At 39.0% G+C, this 22,374-nt stretch overlaps 1 protein-coding gene across 3 annotated transcripts in view; it reads left to right on the top strand.

Moving 5' to 3' along the window:
* Positions 1 to 8,629: 8,629 nt before the first annotated feature.
* Positions 8,630 to 22,374, top strand: part of NEK1 (NIMA related kinase 1) — a 46,117-nt gene continuing 32,372 nt past the window's right edge. For 2 of the 3 annotated variants that reach the window (XM_074147936.1, XM_074147934.1), the window contains exons 1-11: positions 8,637 to 8,674; positions 10,833 to 10,981; positions 11,059 to 11,155; positions 12,910 to 13,007; positions 14,146 to 14,229; positions 14,587 to 14,654; positions 14,776 to 14,862; positions 15,935 to 15,989; positions 17,288 to 17,488; positions 19,795 to 19,855; positions 21,024 to 21,181. In XM_074147936.1, the coding sequence (XP_074004037.1) occupies positions 10,865 to 10,981; positions 11,059 to 11,155; positions 12,910 to 13,007; positions 14,146 to 14,229; positions 14,587 to 14,654; positions 14,776 to 14,862; positions 15,935 to 15,989; positions 17,288 to 17,488; positions 19,795 to 19,855; positions 21,024 to 21,181 (1,026 nt within the window). In that variant the 5' untranslated portion in view covers positions 8,637 to 8,674; positions 10,833 to 10,864. Of the gene's footprint in view, positions 8,675 to 10,832; positions 10,982 to 11,058; positions 11,156 to 12,909; positions 13,008 to 14,145; positions 14,230 to 14,586; positions 14,655 to 14,775; positions 14,863 to 15,934; positions 15,990 to 17,287; positions 17,489 to 19,794; positions 19,856 to 21,023; positions 21,182 to 22,374 lie in introns of all 3 variants that reach the window. The other variant, XM_074147935.1, reaches the window with a different exon arrangement.

Below are 22,374 nucleotides of genomic sequence, written 5' to 3'. Positions count from 1 at the left end.
TCTGAACTAAATATAAAAGCAAACACAAATCAAAAGCTGAAGCTTCACAAGCAAGTACTGATCCTTAGCCAAGTCATGGTAAACAACTGCGTCCATTGCTGCCGCTTTGGAGCAAGTCTAAAATACACGTAAGATAAGATACACTATTAGTTTCTAAACTAATGGGTCAGTACCTGTAGCTGCAAATATTGTGTTCAGGAAAGAAAAGATGGAGAGTCCACTTAGCAAAAAAATCTCTGGTATTCCTTCTGTGACCACATTCAGATGAGAATAACACTGAAGTTCATTAAAATATGAACGGTCATTTCCCATGAAAGGTAAAACGCACACTCCTCTTTTGAAGGGCAGGAACTATGACTGTAGGTTCCTTTGCAGACAATGTAACTTTTGTCTGTTGAGTCTTTGGCCATGATGCTCATTTTCTGTTTGATGAAAAGACACAGCACCACTGTGCAACCTTCTCTTTACAGTTTTTAAAGGATTTTGTTCCTGTTTAATGTGGATTTGTGTTGCAGTCATCTGAGGGTTACACAGATAATGGCATAGAGCTTTTCCACACCACCAGAATGACCAGAAGTCTTGTTATTCATACTACTTTTCTTTATCTTTTGAGCAAAATGCACTGAACAGTCTTAGCTATGTGCACAGATTCATAAATTCAGGGTCACACCTGACTTGGGTATCTTTCAGATAATTTCATTCAAGTTCGATACATTTGTATCTGAGTGATCTGAAAATACTCAAGGAATGAAAAAGAAACTTTAATATAAAGGCAATAAGAAAGCATCACAGGAAAGGGGCTCTGCAAGCCAAGACAAAGAGCATATGAGAGCACATACTCCAGCAGAAAAAGAAACACATGAAAGGTACTCATTCTTGACAGGCAAAATTAGAATTAGGATTGTAAAATTGGAATCTGAAAAAGCAGCACCGTGCCCAGTTTAACTCTAAGCATCTTCTTGGTAACAGCAGCTACCACAGATTTTTAAGGCCCTTGTACTGAATTCCAGTTTCTTTATAAGAAGAAGATCAAGAAAAAAAATTCCTACAGAGCTCTCCAAAATACAGCCCAAGCATATGACCACTGCTTATGAAATCACGTGGGGAGCCCGTGTGGTTCCTGTTTACTTATTCTCCCTACTACTGATTTTCAAACTTCAAAGAAGTGAAGAAAATACCAGCTAATGAGGAATCCATTCGCTGTACTCCGGTTAGAAATGACAAGTCTTTGGCCACCAAAACAAAAAAAGGCTGAGGGCTCTTCTTGGTAAGTGAACAAACACATAAATTGATAGATGTACTATGTAGAGCTATTCACACTTCAAGTCTAGGAGTCCTGACAATAGGCTTGCTCTCTTTCTTCCTCCAGATCCTCTCAAGCAGCAGTGTTAAGGCAGTAAGGTATGGAAGGACTGAAATGATCTTCAATCAATACCTGGATCCGGCTCATAGCTGACCTTCTTGTCTCTACTAGATAGAAGCCACCTCTTTTGTAAATACAGAACATCCAACCATTACTGACCGCCATTCTGGTCTTCTTCAAATGATGAAATAAATAAATAAATATATCTGTTAAGAGAGACCTGTGAACCTCTGATGTCAATAAATAAGATTGTTAACAGCTTGTTTCTGCTTTTTAATAAAAACGTATACACCAACCAAAGGAGATATAAAAAAACAAAGAAAAAAACGCAAAAAACCCCCCCAAAAAAACCCACCAACCAAACAAAATGCAGTGAAGCCTTAGATACGTGAACACCACCAAAAGTGAAGCATTCACTAAATCAAAGGGTGTTAGCAGTTGTGAGTGCACAGCGAGTTCCCCCTCACTCGAATATTCTCCTCTAGGTTGGCTGGCTGTCGAGTACAACTTCTAAGCTTCTGTGTACTTTGTCAGGGTCTACAAGTGGTAAACAAGTTTCTGGCAGGAGAGTCTGGAGGGAAATTATTGCTATTAAAAAGTGGTATCAAGTTGAAAGCAAGAATCAAGGTGAATATTTTATGAGAAAAAAAAGGAAGTGGCTTTGTGGGAGATTTTTAATTTTGAAAATTACAGAAAAGATTCAGGAATACTTTACTAAAAGGCTCCTAGTTAACAGAGTTAACACAAGGTCAGTTATCTTAAATGTGTTACGTAATCACAGAGATGAGATCGGTTCACTGGGTTCATAGATCAAATTTATTAAAAATAATCCATCCTCTACCTATTCAAAGAAGAAAAAGGTTTTTCAAAATTTGGTAGAGAGGAATAAACACCCAGAGTTTTGTGACTGTGGTGATAACATGAATACTCAGAGCACAGGTTGTTAGATCTCCTCAAGGGTTCTACAGTCTTATCAGCTTTGTTGTGCAAGTTAAAAGAATATTCGTGTCTCAGCACAAAACAGAAGAAAACTGGTAAGTCTGTAGGACTAGTAATAATTTTAAGTGTTTACTCATTCTTATAGTGTTCCACATGAGAACAAAAGTTTTCTGCAAGAGAAGCAGCAAAAAGATAAATAATAATTTAAAAAATCTTCAGTTTTGTTTCCTAGAGATACTCCCTTTGGGAATTTGTAGATTCACTTTGCAGAATCAGAAAATGAGCATGTTTGGAACCATAAGGAGAACTGCTTTTTTTTTTTTTTCCCCAACACATATACAAGAGACAAATTAATAACAGAAACCTCAGGGGAAAAGCTGCAGAAGATCAAGAACTGCAGATAACACATCAAAAAACAACAAATCTGGAAGAGAACACTAATTTGGAGATAAGAGTAGAAGAAACTCAAACACAAACTTATCTTTCAGGAAAACGAGTACTTGAATTTTAACTAGCAGGATGTCAAAATATTAAGTCACCTCAGTAGCTCTACCTGTAATTTAAACATATTAATAAAGTAAAATTAAATTTTTACTATTTCAATTAGGAAATGTTTCTTCATTATACTGTACTGCAGTATGAACACACAAAATGCACATTTGAGTACTTCCTTTCCCATGAACTTTTAAGAGAAATTGATCAAAATATACCAAAAATGAGGAAAAAAAAAAAAAGTAACAGCAAAGGTTATCAAAGAGTCTGTGCTTTAGAACTGAATTTAACTCAGTTTTTCATTTACTATTCCTCCTTACCCTCCCAAAGTAAGCCTGTACACCTGTAACTGGAAAGCCTGAGCAAAATGCTTAACAAACAAAAAAGATGAATATCTAGGAAATTCAAGAATGTCTAGGAAATAACTGACTAGACTCTCTGTAAGTCACTAAAAATAACCACTGGTACCCACTATGAAGTTATAAATTCTTTTCTTTCCATTCATTTTCAGAAGTACATATTGCAGATTACTTACTACATAATACAAATAAGGATAGTCCAGATGTAAACAGATTTACAACTATTTTAACTTTGTCTAGAATCCTTTCTACCGCGCAGGAAGCCCAGGAACTACTTTGCCAACTCTCTTCTCTCTGATAGTGACAGGCATTATCAGCTCATTAAATGTAACCACCATCTCAACTTTTTATGTTGATTTTTCAGTTTGTATCTTTTTAACGCAGAGCACATGTCTCAGCAAACATTTTTACAGTTTGTTTACAACCCTTTTATTGGAGTCAATTTAAATAAGTGTGGTTTTGTCTAAAATAATTTTCTCAGATAATTTTATAAAGGCTTCTGAATTTCAAAATCAAGTTTCAATTTAAACAGGTATAAAAATTTATAATTGTCGACTTTCTAATATTCCGAGCATCTTCAGTTCTCGAAGCCTGGCGTATAAACAAGCACAAAGTACTACATAGCAGAGCCTGGAGCTGCATACCTCATTCGTGAGCACAGGTGAAAAGATGGCCTGACACCTAAACAGCTTTAGGAAGCCAGCCAACACAGAATCCACACTGTCAGATTACGGCGTAAGGGAAAGACTGACACAAGGAACACAGAATGAGGAACTTGCTCTCGGAGCATGAAGGTATAAAGTTAAACTCTTAGTTTGGGAAAAATGAGCAGGGAGGGTGTACAAGAAGTAACATGAGCACCATCACTGCCCGCCTTCGGAGATTACTGGGTTACTGCTGCTGCCAAGGAGGTGCCCAAGCAAGAAGTTTAGGAACACGCAACCTAGAGTTTGAGAATTAGGAAATGAACACTTCAAACAACTCGAACTGGCGCTATCGTTTCTGGCACAAATCTCTTCAACAGTAGAGCTTCTATTCCACTTTTTTTATTATGACCAAGTTAAAAATATCCCTACTGCCAAATTATTATAACACGTTACCCTGAAAACTCGATCTGCACAGTAACACCTATCCACACACATATGAAGTCACTTAAATGAGGAGAGGGAATAAGATTTGAATGTTCTTAGAATGCCTTTTGGCAATGGTTGTGAACTTGTAAGAGCTGTTCCAGCTTTAGCGCTTAGATTCAAAGAATGCAATTCTGCTGCTCAAATACCAAGACAAGACACACACACACACATACACGTGCACACCAAAGAGCCCCGAAAACCCCAAAACAAAGTTGAGGAAAAAGAGCCAAAGTGTATATTCAATGAATGGGAGAACATATATTATGCAGCTAGACACAGCTGTTCATAAAATAACCAGCGCACAGTGGGTTCTCTGAAACCTCAGTTTGTGAGAAACATTAGGTGTGCAATAGACCACAAGAGGAAGTACAAACATAGTCACGAGAAAAAAAAATGCAGGCAATCTCATAAAATAAAGTGGCTGAGAGCAATGCAGTCATGAAGAGCAAAGACCAAGAGCTTCAAGTGTCTTTCTTCATTGAGGATTTGGATAGGCTTGTTCTTATTACAAGTCAATATTAGGCAGGCGAGAGGGAAGACATATTTCCCAGGATTACTCTAACTTGTAAGTACGCACCACAGGAGAACAGTGGTATTGTAAACCACTCACAGATAGGATGCTGTACAGATTTGGGCGAGACAGCTTTGGGAATCATATAACAAGGAAAATGTATGTCTAGAAATACTGCAATACACGTTGTGCATGGCACCTACTATTGTCAGGCAAAGATTTTTTAGGACTGACATACCAATACTAAACAGAAGCAAACAAGAAACAAGTCCATTTTTCTGGGCACTATATGCCTTTTACTTTCAAAGGTGTTGCAGAGAGATGCAAAATCATTTTGTTTCAATCTGTGTGTTTCAAGCTACCTGCAGTTTTCCCACAGCAGAACTGCTTCCCATTTTTACAACTCAGAGTACTGAGTGGCAAGTTTACACCTGCTTGTCAACCAAAGAGAGAAGACATCAAATGTAAAGCAGTTAGCCAGTATAAGACTTTTATCTTAGAAAAAATGATAGCGACGGTTGGTGGATTCTCTAGGGGCGCTTCCTATAGTGCATGAATGATTTCTTTTTAAGTTTACATTACAGCATATTAAAATTTCCTTAAATAGAGAAACAGTATTGATAACTATCTGCTTTCAAATCTGTCATGCAAACATGTCCTTCATTCAAATTGCTGTTTTTCCAAAGAAGCATCTATGTTGTCAGGGGATACAGAACATAAAACCCTTCACAGGTCCACCAAGAAGAAAGGCACATGAAAGCAAAAAGTAGCAATACACCTGGCACTTAGAAATTAAGCTCATGATTATTTTTCACAAACTCTGCACTGTAAACTTCAGTAGTCCAACAACCTCCAAAAGGAGGTGCAAGTTCTATATCCCAAATGAATAACATTTTGGAATGTCATTCCGAAAATATTTTTAAGCATCTAGGCTAACACAATTTAGCACCAGAAACACTTTTAATTTGCTTTTAAGGCCTTATCTTACCTAATTCAGTACTTTAAAGTGTGACATAGCAAATTTACTATTTAACACTGAACATATTTCATTACCAGCACACAATTTTCCACTGTCGCACTTGCTGCTGTTGGTTTTAGGTGAGAATCGATACATACTTGTTTTACAATCAGCTCCGCATTTCTGGGTATGGAAAGGAAGGATTTTGGACAAGTAGCGAAGATAATTAGAAAGAATGCAGTCAATCTTCGGTTTTAGCCTCACTGACCTGCACCCTCCTCATTTAATTAAGAGGCTCCAAGAAGAGCCCATGATTTCCCTCTCTTGTGTAACAGCAGCCTTACTAACCAAAGCCGTGTGGCAGTATAAAGCGAGCAACTCAAGCAGAATAACGCTTCTAACGCTGTTTACGTGGGGAGGAGACTCTGCATCCTCCAGCCTGCAGAGCCCCCACTTTTCCCTACGCGAACGAGAGCTGCCACACGACCGCCACACCGAAACCAGGGGACGAGGTGACAGGCTGTGTAAACACGCGGGTTACTCCCCCTCAGCCCGGCCTCTCCCGTTTCGGGGGAGGAGGCCAGGTAAGCTAAGGGGCCCATCAGGAACCATTTCTGCCCCTTCCCGCCTGCCGCCCGCAGGACGAGGCGCTCTCTCGCTGAGGAGGGCCGCCTTCCCCCCTCCATCCCCCCCGACCCCGCCACGGCGGGGCCGGAGCCGCAGCCGCCACCACGGCCTCGTTCGCTCCGACGCCCCTCCTGTCACCTGGCGGTGCCGAGGCCGCCGTCCCCGCACGCCGCGGCCCTCCGCCGAGGGGAGGAGAGGCCAGCCCCACCCCGCCCCGCCCCTACCTGTCCGGGTGGCGCCGCCTGCTGCTCCCCGGGGAGGCGCTGGCTCATCCTCCTGCGGCGGCGGGGCGGAGACGCCGCGGACACCGGCTCGGCCCCCGGGCCCCAACGGCCGCTCTGCCAGCCAGCCCCGCCCCCTCGACCGGGAGCGGGGGGGGGGGGGTGAGACGGGCCTTCCTGCCGCGCAGGCGCCTGCCGGGCCGCTAGGGTCAGCGGCACCGCAGGTACTTCCGGTTCCGGCGGTCCGCTGCCGATACGGGTCCCCCCTTCCCGCCGGTTCGTAGGGGGACGGCCGTTAGGCGCGGGCCCGGTGAGGGCGGGCTGGGCCTGCGCTCCGGGGCCGCCGGCCCTGGCCGCGCTCGGGTGGCCGGCGGAGGCGCTTGGTAAGGCGAGAGGCGGCCCTTTCCGTGAGGGCGGGTGGCGGGGCCGGGTGGCAGCTCGCCGCTGCGCAAGAGCGGGCGGTAGCGGGGGAGCAGGAGCTCCCCGTGCTTGGGAACGGTTTCCCGGGTAAAGGAGCTGGCTCGGGATGTCGCGGCGGCGTTTGGCTCCTGGCTAGAGCGAGAGGTGCCCGGGCGCTCCGAGAGCGGGTCCGGAGAGCCTAAAAAGCGTTGCGGATGTGGGGGTGCTGCGGTTTGAGGAACCCACAACAATTTATTGTCGTTTAGGCAATTATTCTGTCACCTGATGACCCCCGGGAAGGGGAATCGAGGGAAAAAAAAAAAAGAAGGAAACCCGAGGGTTGAAATATAAACAGATGTAATAGAATAAAACATAATTAACATTAATTAACGTTAATAATACTAAACAACCAGTATTGATCCCCATACCAATGCAAAATATACAAGGATTACACTCAGCCCAGTCTATCAGCAGGGAGCTGTGGACTCCCACCAGTGACAGCAAACGTCAGGCACTGCGAGCGCTACGGCTTTGGGAGGAAGGGAAGGGCTCCGGGGTCTGGCACTGGGGCAGGAAATTCTCAGGATCACAGCCATCATGGAAGAGGGAAAAAAACTCCTCAGCAAACTTTCTTATTTATGTTGAATCTGACATTCGTGGTATGAAATAGCCCTGTTGGCCAGCCTGGGTCAAGTGCCCGGGTCTCGCTCCTCCTCGTCCCCGCACCTAGCTAGCTCGAAAACACTGAGACCTTGAAACCCACATACCATAGCTGGCTATAAAGTAAATATTTTCACAAATTCAGACACTAGGGTCTTCTAAAAATGCAGCCTTCCTAAGCAGTAGAAGAGACCTTACTGAAAAGTAAAATTACTGAAAGATGAATTAATCCTGTGTGGCTCAGACCAGGGCAGCAGGTGAAATGCAGATACTGGGCTGAGCGTGACTCCCATGTGCCGGCACCCCGACATCGGCATGGGGCATTGCTGCGCCTGCCCAGGGGCTGGTCAGGCCTTTCCTTAACATACCGTGATGGAACAAAGGTTCCAGAAAAATGGCACGTTGGGTGGTTTGGTTTTTTCTCAAGGAAAAATGATGGAATACCCGCGGGCTCGTTTCCGCAAAAGGTTGACACAAGTGAGCGCGTAGAGAACGAATGACCTACACAATTAAAACCAGACCGAAAAGGAATGTTCTAAATTACCACCTTGCGCTCCTGCCCTGGTTTGAGGTAAAACAACCAACTTTCTGTTCAGCAATTGCCCAAACCGCAGCAGCTCCCACCAACACGCAGCGGGGGCACAGCCCCGCCGCGCTGGACGCGCTCCCTTCCCCCTGCAAATCCCTCCCCGGGGCAGGCACGTCCCGCCGATGCCGGTAGCAGCGTCAGACATTCAGAGCCGCTTCATTTATTAATTTTTTCCCCGCAAAACGCGAAGAACCAGCGCGCGCCTCGGGAAGCCCGGGGCCCCGCCCCCACCGATCGTCACGTGACCTCCCCGCCCGCGCGTTACCACGGTGAAGCACCGCTAACGCGGGGAGGGCGGTCAGAGCGAACTCGCCGCCTCGCCCAATGGGAGCCGAGCCACGGGGCGGGCCCGCCAATAAGGGCTGAGGGGGCGGGCCCGAGGTTCGGTTGAGCGGCCGTGGCAGCGGCGGGCGCAGCGGGGAGGTATGCCGGCCTGGGGGCGAGGCGGGCGGGGCCGCCCTTCTGCGGGGTAGGCAGCGGCAACAGCCGCCGCCGCTGGCGGGTTGCTTCTCTCGGTCGTCCTGAGGCGGGGGAGTCCCCGGCCGCGCCTCTCACCCTGGCACAGGTCTTGCCCCAGCTGTGCGGGGGCGGCGGCCTGGTGGGGCCCGGCTGAAGAGCGCGGCCCGGCGCCGGGCCTGGGGGCATCTCCTGCCGCTGGGCTGGGGCCGGCGAGTACCGTGCCGTACCGCTTTCTGTCCGCCCGGTCGTGGCCTAGCCGTGCGGTTCGGGTTTGTTGCCTCAGCTTCTCGGCGCCCTGGCCGTCCGTCGGGCTGGGACTTGTGCCCCGGCACACGAGCCGCTGTCGTGCGTGTCCGTGATGGGTAAAATGACTTCTGGCCCAGGGCTTGAAAAGCCAACGCCCTGTCAGCGCTGAGATGTGTTCTCAAGACCCGTATTTCCTATGCTGTGGGTAAAATAAGCCATCTAATTCATACAAAATTGTATACTATCTCTGACTGAACTGTACTTCCTTGCCCATAGGCTGCTTATTGATCATTTATATGCGCACAGAACAGCGTGCAGTGGGAGGCATAATCTAGCTGGTTTACCTGCAGTACAGCATAGCTTGTTTCATAAAGAAAGCAGGACTAGGAAGAGAACTTAGTAAAGCTATGTGAAGATAAAATTGTGTCCCACCTGCTACATTTTATCATTGCCCAGAAGAGAGTATTGATGTTAATACTGAGTCTTACCTTTTTTAGAAGTGCAACTTCACACTAAACTTAACCTTTCCATACTTTAAGGCAAAAAAACCCCACTTAGACAGTGCAGGCCTGTTGTTTTCAGTGTTTTCTTTCCTGGTAGTTATTCTTAGTCCTGGTTGTTTTCCCATCTCCTGTTTTGCAGAAAAGATTACTTCAGTTCTTTTGTGTTTTGTCTTGCTATACTAATCAAGTTTATTCATTTCAGTCTGCTTCCATACATCTTCCTGAGACTAGTAACACTGTGTTTGGTACATGGTAATTCTGTGACAAAAACATGATCCCAAATCAGGAAGAAGAGCCTTGCCTGATACGTGTGTGAAGTATGGATCTAAGCTAATAGAGTCTCCTGTTGTAAGGAAGCTGGATACAGCTAAGCAGAAATGCTTGTTAGTGCTCTCAAGTGAGACTTGGGTGCAAAAAAGGTTAGGAACCTTCTGGCTTTTTTGGCTTACAGAAACTTCCTCAGGGTGTGGAAGTTCTTTCTGCTGTAGAAAAGATGACCTTTTAGTCCACCCTGAATTTGTTTTGATGTTTATCCCTTTGATCTTTGTTTTGTCAATTTGCTTCGCTGTTCTGACACTTCTCTACGTTGCTATACCTTCCACGTGCAGCTCACTAGTGTCTGATTTTTACCAAAGTGTTTTTTAATGTAGAACCTTAAACACTGTAACGTTCAGCTAAGTAATCTGTTTAATCTCAGAAGGTAGCCTCAGCGGTCAGATAGTGTACTAAAAATATTGATTTGCACCATTTTGTAATGAAATTATTTCTGTGCAAGATGAAAAAATAAATTATCAAAGTTTTCAGTCAGAATTAAGGTCACACCTTTCTATATTGAATAATGATTCTGAACTTGATGAGGATCTCTTTGAATTCAGTCCACTTTTGGCTTCATTATAGTGACTAACTTCCAAAATATTGAATTTAGTGCTTCTTAAGAAACAACATGTAGGAATTTTATTTCCCCATGCTATCATAGTTCTTCCAAGTAAAATTGAATGAAAGATTGTTAACCAGGCACTATAGCTCTGTATGATGTTTGCATACCAGCTGAATCAGAAGTTATAGCACTGACTACTTGCTTTATTTAAAGATAAAACACATCTGTTTTTTTATACTGTCTGTCAAGAAGAAAGATTAAACTGGTTTTAGCAATGCAACCCTTTTTCTACACCAAGTGAGCCAACTATACCAAACTGGAATTGAGACTAAGAGTCTAAGGGACTAGACGGTTTACAGAAAAGCTACAAAGCATGTGATGCAACTGAGGAGATAAATGGGTTGACACTTGGAATAAAAAAAAAATGTATTATGACCTGGCAGGCTGGATGACTAAGTACAACTAACTATATCTGTTTTGTGTCTTTTTTGCCTAGTACTTGACTAAAGATGCCTTAAGAAGATAACTATGGATAAATATATTAAAGTGAGAAAGATTGGAGAAGGATCCTTTGGGAAAGCAATTCTTGTCAAAGCTAAAGAAAATGGGCAACAGTATGTTATTAAAGAAATAAACATCTCTAAGGTGAGTGATTATTATTAATTACTGATTCATTCTTTTTGTGTTCCTGCTCTCAAAAAAACATTGTTTTCTTTCTGAAGATGTCAAATAAGGAGAGAGAAGAATCAAGGAGAGAAGTTGCTGTGTTGGCTAACATGAAACATCCAAATATTGTACTGTATAGGGAGTCATTTGAAGGTAAGATTGATTAATACAGTAGAAGCTTATTTCTCCAGAGCATAATTCTCCTTGAATACTTGTGTATCACCCAACAATTTGAATGCTTGTGCATGTTAAATATGACTATGGTCTAAATTTGGGTATTGATAACCTAGCAAGACCAATTTTATCTCAATATCTGTTCTCTTAAAATGCAACTGTTTGCTTCATCAAGCTGTGAAGGAAGGAGAAATATAATTCCACATTGTTTTCACAGTGAATGTCTTGGGAGATGAGCAGAACAGATAAGATTCTAAGAGCCTATCATATAGGTTAAAATACTATTGAAAAACCTAAATATTATTTGAGATACTGTTTAGGAACATTGGTCTTCTCTCCTTTCCATCCTTTTTGCTGACTTTCATATGTCTTTTGGGGGCTTTTATTTTTTCTATTAATTAAATTGTAATATTGTGCCAGTCGTATTGCACAGCCATAGTCTTCTGATTTATAAATCCACGCTTCTGTCTTTTCTGTAATAGAGGCCTGTTCTTTAAGTCTGTTTTTTTCTTTTTTCTTCTTACAAGGTAGATCCTGTAATCTGTAGTTCACAAGACTTCATGTTTCATCTTTGTTGCTAAAGCACATTGACTTTGAACATACTGATTTGGTTTATAAAAGAGAATTATTTCAGCAACAGGTCTGTAAGAAATCCAGGCTCCTACAATCATTTTTAAAAATAATGCTGATTATAAAGCTTAACCAAGATAGAAACAGCTGTAAGCAGAAAAGAAAAATCCTGGGTTTGATGTTTTGAAAGACAAATTTCAGAAGCATTTTGCAGGAGTGAAGTTTAAGCGATTACATGATGATTTAATTAATTTTTGACTCTAGAGTGCTATGACTAACTCTTTCATAAAATAAGAGTTTTTCTTTTGAGCAGCATGTGATTGATTTTTATGCATTTATTCAGCTCCTCTCAAAATCATGCCTAATACGTGAGTAGTGTAGTTCTTGTGGTTTTGGTAACTTGCAATGTACTTCTGCTTAATCTATTTCTTCATCAGTAACTGGAAAAGATTGCATTGGGGAACAAAACCATAACTTTGTATGAACTGTATTATTTGTACCTGCTAGTGGAAATTCACATAGAATTTTTGGAAGTCTCCCCAAATTTCATTAAAAAATGGGAAAATAATTGTTTCCATCTGTCATTGTCTGCTGGAAGTTTTATTATTGTTCTTCAGGCTCTGAAATGAACTGTATTTCTGATAGGAGAGCTGATGATTGTCGCGTTCTTGAACTTGAACTGGCAAGTAATACTTTGTCCAGGTAAAACTCCAAGAAAGAATTAGGCAAATAGAAACAGCTGCCTGAAGTAGAATTTAAGACCTCTATTTTTAGAGTAGAGGATTTCTGGGATTTTCAAAGCAGGTTGAAAACTAGTTTTATCTTGCATTTGTAAAGTGATACCTTTCATTTCGTAGTGATTTTGAAACCCCTTTTTGGGGCATTGGTTCAGCAGATATAACTTTTTTTTTCTCTCCATATCAAAATAGTCTGTTACCAGAAATGGGAAACTGAAGTTGTGAAACTCAAAAATAGTAAAAAGGAATTTTTACTTGAAGTTTGAAAACAAAGGACTAATAAAGGATATCTGAAGCTGCATATGAAAAAGTTAAATTTTTTTTGTTGCTTTTTCTGTGACTGCAGTGAAGATATTCAGAAACTTATGTTAATGTTTGGTCTTTTTTTTTTTTCCTTTTTGAAATAATTTGTGTTTTAATTTACAGAAAATGGCTGTCTTTACATAGTGATGGATTACTGTGAAGGAGGAGACCTATTTAAAAAAATAAACGCCCAGAAAGGAATCTTATTCTCTGAAGATCAGGTAACAGCAAACTGCTGCTGTAGTGTTTTGTTGCGTGATACTTCTTCATGGGCTTTAAATTATTTTGTTTCTCTTTGGTAGATGTGGTTGCTTAATCTAAAAGGAGGTTCTCAAATTGTGATTCTCATTGCCATCAGTCACAGTAGCATCTTAAAAAGACTCTTTTCCATGTGGGAGAGGATTTTATATACAGATTTGATTAAGTTAAAATAGATTATGTAGCATTCAATTTTTTGGTTAAAACTGACATATGTTTCCTTGTTTAAAAATTCTTTCTATGCTTTCATGCCTGCATTCAGTGGGATCTCAATTTACCTATGGTTGGAAAGGCTTCTAGTGTATTAGGTCTATTGATAGTATTTAGAATAGGGTAATCATGAAACTTTTTAGATGTATTTTATAAAACTTTTCGGTTTTCTAATTTGGGCTCACCTTTACAAGAAGAACTTAATTACACCATGTATTATACTGTAATTTTGGCATGTATGTACCTCTAAGTTGGGAATGTGAAACCACGTGGAAAAAGCTTATACATGGAAAAGTTCTTGCTGTTAGTCCCTTTTTATATTGTGTTTTTTAAAAATCCACAAAAAAAAGGGTTTTGGTGGCTTGTTGGTGATCATCTAATTATATGCTGTTTGTTGCTTTTCTCATTGAAATCCACTTTGTAGTATTTTTCTTTTTAAGGTAAAATACATAGAGTTACTGGATAAGTGTTTCTGTAAACATCGGTATAGCTTTTTAGACTCTTGGTTGATTACCTGACTGCAAGAAGACTTGTTGTATTGGTTACAGCAAAAGTATAATCTTTAAGATGCAGGTTCCAGGTCTTAAACATTTTAGCTAATCAAATTCATATTGCATACTTTCGTTATGTTTTAATATGTAACAGAACTAGAAGTCTCAGGCTTAATGCTAATTTGGGTAATAGGCATCTTTCATTTAAAAGTTTGCATTATAGTGACAGTACTGTTACATTTTTAATTATTTTATGGTATAAATGAAGACAGGTTTGTGGCAAGAGGGTAAAATCTTTAGTAATAATTATAAAAGGGATTTGATAATATCTTCAGTTGCAGAACAGGGGAATCTTTCAGATAAGTAATGATGCTGATGTTGCATTTTCTTTTATGCATAGATTCTGGATTGGTTTGTACAAATCTGTTTAGCACTAAAACACATACATGATAGAAAAATCTTGCATCGGGACATAAAGTCACAGGTATGTAGGTAATTATTTAACTGAATTTACTTCCAAAGTGATTACATATGTATCTTGCTACTGTAAGTTGGCAAATTATGGAAAATAGTCTTTCTACATAAACACTTCTAATACCGGAAACAGGTTTTTTTTTTTCTTCAAAATTGTCAGGATGAGGTTTATATTATATTTGTACAAAGATAAGGCTATTTGATACAGCTATTTGAGTATTACTCATATATTTATGTGTGGTGACAGAAAAGGTTGTATTTTAGAATGTGTAGAAAACTTCATTCTTCCCAAAACATGTTGAGAACAAAAATTGTGCAATTGTATGAATGTTTTAATTAACAGACTTCTTAAAATTTCTATATCAAGAATATATTTTTAACCAAAGATGGAACAATACAGCTGGGAGATTTTGGGATCGCCAGAGTTCTTAACAGGTAACTCCTTTTTGATGCTGTTTTCTCTGACTTTAGTCTAAATTGCTTTGATCTAGGAGAACACAATCTGTGCAGTTCATGTGAGTTAACTAGTTAACATTCATTCTTATTTTTTCCTTAGTACTGCTGAGTTGGCTCGCACTTGCATAGGAACGCCATACTATTTGTCGCCTGAAATATGTCAGAACAAACCTTACAACAATAAAAGGTACTAATAAGCATTTTATTAAACAGTTTTGGTAAGGAGAAGAAAGTGAGTTCTTTAAAAATCTGAAGCTGTTCTATTTTATGATGGTGAACAGCCATTAGTTCATCTCTTACCCAAGAAGATACTGACTCTTACTCTACAAGTCAGACCTTAGTAGGTCTGTGTGGTACAAAGCAATGTGATTGCAGAGACGACTTAGCTAGATCCAGAACTCAGAGCATTAAGTTGTGTTCTTAATTATGGCTCTATTTTTGCCTATTTACATGCTAGTTGTACTGCCTTAGTTTTACACAGTGTGAATGTGAAACTGTGTTAAGGATGAAATCACAAACACATGCATAAATAGGTGGCTCAGTTTGCTTCAGATAAGAGTCATACAGATACACTTTTGTGGTTCTGGCAGTAGGTTGTATCTGGTGATGCTGTCCCTCATGTAATTTGTTAACGTCATTATCAAGTTAGTCTTAAGCTTCACTAAGCTGCTGCATCCATTGCTGTGAGTGGATTTTAGTTGGTTTCTTAAAAGACAAAAATTATTGCAGTTCCTTGTCCCTTAATTTCTCCCATGTGGGATTTATTATCCAATGGTATTCTAACCAAATATTGTAATCCTGTAATGATTGAGGGTAAGGTATGTCAATGTTATATAGTGTAAATTGACTTTAAGAGTTGTACTTGCTGGACTGGGTTGTGGTTTTTGTTTGGTTTTTTGTTTATTTAATTCAAAGACCTCAGGTAAATGCATACATTTTAAAGAAAAAAGCCGTTGTCCATACTTTGTCTAATTTCTCCGACTGGGGTGGTTCAGATGAAAAGTTCTGAATAGAATCTGGAGCCCAGATAACCCCATCTGGTTTTCAGGTTGGCTTTATTTTTGGTCATTGAATTCTTTTTTTGTTTGGGTTTTTTTTGTCTGGGGGTTTTGTGGTTTGGGAGTGGAAGATAAAGGTAGCTTGTACTTACTCAAAATACAACCTTTTATTTCCCTTTTTGAAAATAGACTTTATAGATATAATTTACTTGGTGATGTTACACCTAGAACTGATTCTTAAGTATGTTCTCTTTGATTTAGTGATATCTGGGCCCTTGGTTGTGTTCTCTATGAAATGTGCACACTTAAACATGCGGTGAGTTGGAACTTCTTGTTTCTTTAAAAGAATAGTGTTTTCAAACAGGGCTTTTTCCTGATGTTACACAAATGTGTTTCAGTTGATGAAAGGCTCTCATGGTGACTGTTTAGAATTATCTTCAACACTTTAATCTTCTCTTCCTATACTGACCAACATTTTTCCATCTGTGCTTTAGTTCTTTCCAGTCTCTCCAGAAATCTTAGCACTGTATATTTTGTTTTCAGTGTAGGTTTTTAATGAACCGTGTTAGCTGAAAAAGTTGTTAGGTGCTGTAACAAACTGTGAATGGCGTCCCTTTCTTTCCAAAATCTTCATGTTTTCATTGAAAGTCTGAATTTGGACTGTTGGCTTTTGTGCAGATGAATCAATGCATTTCTGTTTAAAACAGAAATAGTTCTTAGAAAAAAATCCCAAGATGAGAGTTGCTTTTTGTGCGTGTGTGTTTGTTGTTTTGAAATATACATCTTAAATCATTTGTTTTCCAGTTAGGAAGGGAAGAAGAAACATTTCTTTTCTTGTTTTGGTTGTGGGTTTTTTGTTTGGTTTTTCTTGGTTTTTTTGGTGTTGTGTGGCTCTTTTGGTTTTTGTTTGTTTAATACTTATTTTTATTAAAAGAAAAAATGAAAATCAGAAGAAAAAATTCAAGGGCTAAGGATTTAATTTCATTTCAGGCTCTTGTAATTTCTTACTGCTTGGGTCTTTTCTGTGGCAGTAATGCTGGCAATGTTGCCTTTCTGAGAGTTGATGGCAATAGGTTGTTTTCTGTGAGCTGGGTGATATGTACTGTTTTCTTTTTATTGTACAAAGGAATTGAAATGGTGTGCCCGGTCTCCTGAGCTTAAACTGAAGTCTAAGCATTTCTTTGGATTTTACACTGAATGAGTGTGAATACTTTACATTCTTTTGTTTGAAATACGGCTTTGCTGAAAAGGGCAGAAGGCATGTGATGGTTGAAAGTGTCTGGGAGAGGAGATCAAGCAGATAATTATATAATTATTTTATTCTTAATTGTATATAATTGTCAGTCTAGATTTAGATAATTATTTATTAGGCAAATTTATATCTCTGTAGTATGAAATATCTGTATTATGATGTGTGTATAATCAAAATAATTGGCAGCAGGTTATTTTGAACTGCTGATATAAACTGTTGAGGGCCTTGAAAATTTGTTTTAATATATCGAGGCAGGGGAAGGTGTGTCAGTTTTGTTTTCCTCTTCATCTTTATATGCAGCCTTACATGTGCACAGACAGTCAGTAGTATGTAGTAACTGTTTTCTTTCTTGTGTGATGTAGTTTGAAGCTGGTAACATGAAGAACTTGGTACTGAAGATAATCTCTGGACCTTTCCCTCCTGTTTCTGTGCATTACTCCTATGACCTACGTAATCTGCTGTCACAGTTATTTAAAAGGAATCCTAGAAATAGACCATCAGTAAACTCCATATTGGAGAAAAACTTTATAGCCAAACGGGTTGAAAAGTTTCTCACACCGCAGGTATGCAGTTTTTTTTAGAAAAAGTTTTAATTAAAACTATCATAGGAGTCTTATTTATTTTTATTTTAATGTTAGTATACTACATGACAAATTAGAGTAATGGTATTCCCTAGAGCTTTTATAGAGATGCTTTCAGTTGAGGAAAGAAAAGTTTTACTATGAACTCTAAAGAAAAAAAGTACTTGGTAGTTTCCACAAACAAATTTAAATTGGCATTTTCTTAAGTGCATTATTTTGTGTGTTTACCTATGTAGCAAGGAATTACGAGTGAGACATTGATTTGTTTAGATATGCGTTTTTTCATAAAATGGTTCTGTGAATGATTTTAGCATCACTGCTTTATCAGATTTTTTTTCAATCCATTTTTTGTTTGGAATTTGGAGTGGCTTGAAAGCGTGTTCTATGAAGTATTGCTAAGTCAATCTTTAAATTTCTTGATGTTTAAATGTATCACATGTATATAACCTCGAAGAAGTTGCTCACTATCCTGTTTAGAATCTATTGATATCATTTGACATCTATTCGTGTCCTCTTAATATAAATCTAATCAAAAGAGATCAAGATTAACAAGCGAATAATAGTATTGATATGATTTAAATAAATATAGACTGAGAAAAGACATGGAGGAAATTAATGCAAAAGGACAGCTCACTAAGTATAAAGAATTCTAATGCATTCTAACTCACAACTAAAGAAATTTCATGAGAAGGCCATATATAATGGAAATTTCAATTGTATATGACATAGACTTTCAACTAATAATAGTTCAGGTTAAAGTTACAATGAAAGTTAAGATTCAGATGTCTTTACAGATAAGTTTATTTTACATCAGTAATAGTTTTATCTGATTTTATTTCCAATAGCTAGAATGGGTATGAAATTTTTATTTGGAGTTAGTCAGGCGAAGTGTAATTAGTAATAGACTACTACCAGATGAAGATACTAATTTCTCCTAGATTGAGTAAGAATACTTGCATGCAATTTTTCCAACTGAATCACTACACGTTTGACCTGGAGATGTTACCTAATCTTAAAACCAAGAAAAAATCAGCACTTAGCACCTTTTACTAAATGTATCAATCACAGGTACATTTGTATTCAGTGCCTGGTGAGTCGTATAGGAACAAGGCAAGCCTATGTGACATTACCCTATAATACTCTCCCAGCCTTCATCTTTTGTTGTCTCAGTTGCATCAGCTCAGGAATCATCTGTTTTGGTATTTAGTTCTCCTCAATCTATTTCTCTTCTATGGGGTCATCTGATTTCTCCTTCAACCTGTGCAAGTTTTTATGATCAGTGAGAAATTTTACAGGTCTGCTACTTGTTGCAGAAAGCATCAACTTTGTTTATTCTACCCCTTCCTCCTTGTATTCAGTTGTACCCCACTTCTAATAATAATACGTAATAAACACATAATATATGATAATACCAATATTATAATTTGCTGCCCTTGTGTGTTTCTCTGCTTTCTCTGCAAAATCACATGTGGTATTCTAAACCTGTAACATTACATCTCAGTCATCTTTTTATGGGCTGAAGAACAAGCTTATTTATTCTTTGTGCTGAAGCTTTTCAACACTTTTAATTATCCTTGCTGCTCTTCTTTGAACCTTTTTCATTTCTACCACATGGCTTTTGAGGTGTTGGGTTCAGAGCTACATACGATATTCAATATGATGTGAGATGATGGCCTTTTCATGTTTGAATGTTCTTTGTCTAGACTCCAATTTTTTTTTTTTTTTAGTGCAGTAATGCTGTTTCCCATATTTTATTATGGCAATTTGATATGCTTGACAGCACGCCATATACGTTGTTCCTAGATATCCACATATGTAGTCATCTTCCTGTTTTGAAAAGGATAAACTAAAAACTGCAAACGTTTCTGAAGGGCTATTTTTGCAACACAAGCTGTCTCAGTTTGAAGTGAAATTTGGCAACTGTACAGAAATCTAAAATGAACTATGCAGAAAACCATGTTGATGCTTACATTAACTTTCTTCTACATTCTTAGGTAGCTCATAAATGAGGTAACACATGCTATCCAGAAGTCAGACTAAATTCCTTTTTTTTTTTTTTAATTATTTGAGTATTTATGACAAAAAATATTTGAAAATACTGAATCCAGCTTCACAGTAACGTTAGCAATACTAAATTGAATACATAAAGTTAAGTATTCATTTAAATTTTAGTTACAGTAAATACTATGAGTTAGATGCTTACTGGGAGTGGCACGCTTCTCTGAAAAGGAGTTCTTTCTTGCTTCAGATATAAATACTTTTAGCTAATTGTTCAACTTTTTGTTTAGCTTATTGCAGAAGAATTCAATCACAAAATCTTCCAGAAGTTTGGACCACAGGCTGCACCAGGTAGGTAGGCATGTAAAGTGCTGTTGCTTTCAGCTCTGGCACGATAGTGTATGTAGCTTTGTTCTTTTATTGCTTTTGGTGTGTTCTTATACCTGATTTAGAAACTTCAAGAAAAAAAGAGAGGGAAGCAATTTTCCCTTCCCTCCTGGGGAGCTGGATGTATGCAGGGGACAAAAGATGCAAGTATAAAGTATGGTCTTGTAATATTGTAGGTGTACTTTTCCTCTTGCAGTATACTATGCTTCCAAAACTTAAGGAGACAGTGAAGACTGCAAATACTGGAAATAACTTATGTTCTTATTGTATTTTTATTTTTTTTCCCTTAATAATGACAAATGGATAATGAGAAATAACGTTTTATTGTAAAAAAAAAAAAATTAAAAAAAAAAAAAATTGTGGGACATTTTGTTGGAGATTCCAGGATTAAGCCTTGATTTCAGCTCAGAGCAGTAGAATTTCTACTACTGGTACAAAATTAGATTGTTTTTATCTTTGTCATAATCTTACCTTACTTCATTTTCCTGCATTATTTTACCTTTTTTTTCTTTTTCCCCCCATAGATTTCTTCCCCTTTCTTTATTTTATTTCCTTGTAATTCCTTGAAGCTGTGGCAAGTGCTTTGGTGTCTTTTATAGTGGTGTATAAGTGTTTTACTGCTGTCCTGCTATTCCGTAATAAGAGAGCCCTGCTAGCACAGAATCAAATCTGCAATACTGGCATATTTTCAGGAACTCTACAGGGAAAACAGTATGTCTGAAGGCCACTGAAGCGCTTCAAGAACTTGTCTTCTGCTGACATAAGTGTTGCAGGTTGCAGTCCAGTGTCGCTACCGGGGGGAGGCCTGTCTCTCCATTCCATTATGAAAATTTTCCCCGTGTCCATGGCAACTGGGTAATAAAGCAGCTGAAATAAGCTTTAATTCTCCAGTTTAAAGTGAAGTGTTGAGAGTGGAAAGCTCAAAAAGAAGCTAAAGAAGAAACAGCTCTGCTGTTTCTTATCAAGTTGTTTTGGACAACTGGGTACATTGCACTTATGCATCAGCTCACGTAAATGAAATATTAGCAGTTCACCTGTTTTTCTTCACCTTCGCTGTTCCAAGACCTTGGGAAAGGGAAATACGGCACATGGGCCAGCCTGGAACGCTGTAAACCAAGTTTTTTCTTTTTAGCTAAAAGACCAGCTCAAGAACAAACACTGACTTCAGTTGGACCAGCTCAGAAAATTACTAAACCTGCTGCAAAATATGGAGTGCCTTTAGTAATGAGGAAGTCTTGTGATGCACCTAAAAAGCCAAATGAGAAGAAGCCATTGGCCAAATCTAGACAGGTAGGAAACGGAGTTACTTAAATTGAACTGTTTTGCTCATACCTTATTTAAATACTATGAAAATACTACGCATTCCTTTCAAAATGTCTTTTATGGACACATGCATCTGCGAAGGCAGCAGTAGTAGTTTAAATGCTCAGCTTGCTTCATTGTTGACTTTTTTTGTTGTTTAGTTGGTTTTAATATAATGATTTTTTTGAGACTGCTACCTTAGGTTTGGTTTTTAATTTCACTGCTGAATTAGATGTACATTGTGTGTTTTCAGTTCCTTTGTTAGCGTTGGCCACTCCTAGAAATATTGGAAGTCTGTCAGGTATACCAAGATCATCGACACTGGATAAGAATCTTCGCATCTTTCTTCCTTTTTCAAAAATAATCTCAAATTTTCAAAACATGGAAAACAATTTTCTGAAGTGTTGTCAGCCAGAGGAGTTGTATAATTGGAAGAGGAGTTTCACAGACTTAATTCCATGAGCTGATGAGAAATAGTCTTCTGTATACCTTCATATAGTACTTCTGATCTTTCTTCCAGTCATCTTGTCTGTACTTCATATTACATAATCCTTATTACATTTTTTTACACAATCCTTATTACATTTTTTTTCCCTCTCTTTATTCCTTTAATTACTGCATGGCTAGGAGATGTTTAAGATACAGCTAATTTTGAGCTATATGGATGTGCCAAACGACTAACAACCAAGAAGCTCCCATTTCATCAAGAGAACTAATTCAAATTTTTCTTCTGAATGAATGATATTTTTGTTGTGGTGGTGGATTTTTTTGTGGGTTTTGGAGGTTTTTTTTCTTTCCTTCTTCCCATGGCACTTTGGATAAAGAACTCAGTATTATGTTTCCCATCTGTTGAATTTGATAGGTGGTTAGAAAATTATCCCTGAGATATAATTTGTCTTTGAAGTTCAAAAATTATCAGAGGTTTAGGGAAAAACTCATTGATCACACAAGCCTTGTGATACACAGTTTAAAAAAGAGCAAGAAGGGGGGAATGCACAGACTTCCTGTGTGTCCTTATGAGATCACAAGTTTTATATGTTTTAAAGCTCGGTTGTACAACCATCTATTAGTCTACTGTTCTTTATAATTGGTTGCACCAGCCAACACCGATCGTATTTGCGTGGAGACTTAAAGTGGCAGGGTAGAGACTGAGGGAAATACCCTCTTTGCTGTGCGTAAGA

This window comes from Numenius arquata, chromosome 5, assembly GCF_964106895.1.
Source record: "Numenius arquata chromosome 5, bNumArq3.hap1.1, whole genome shotgun sequence".
NCBI lineage: Eukaryota > Metazoa > Chordata > Aves > Charadriiformes > Scolopacidae > Numenius > Numenius arquata.
Note: the sequence above shows the minus strand (reverse complement) of the source record. Positions and strands in the feature narration are given on the sequence as shown.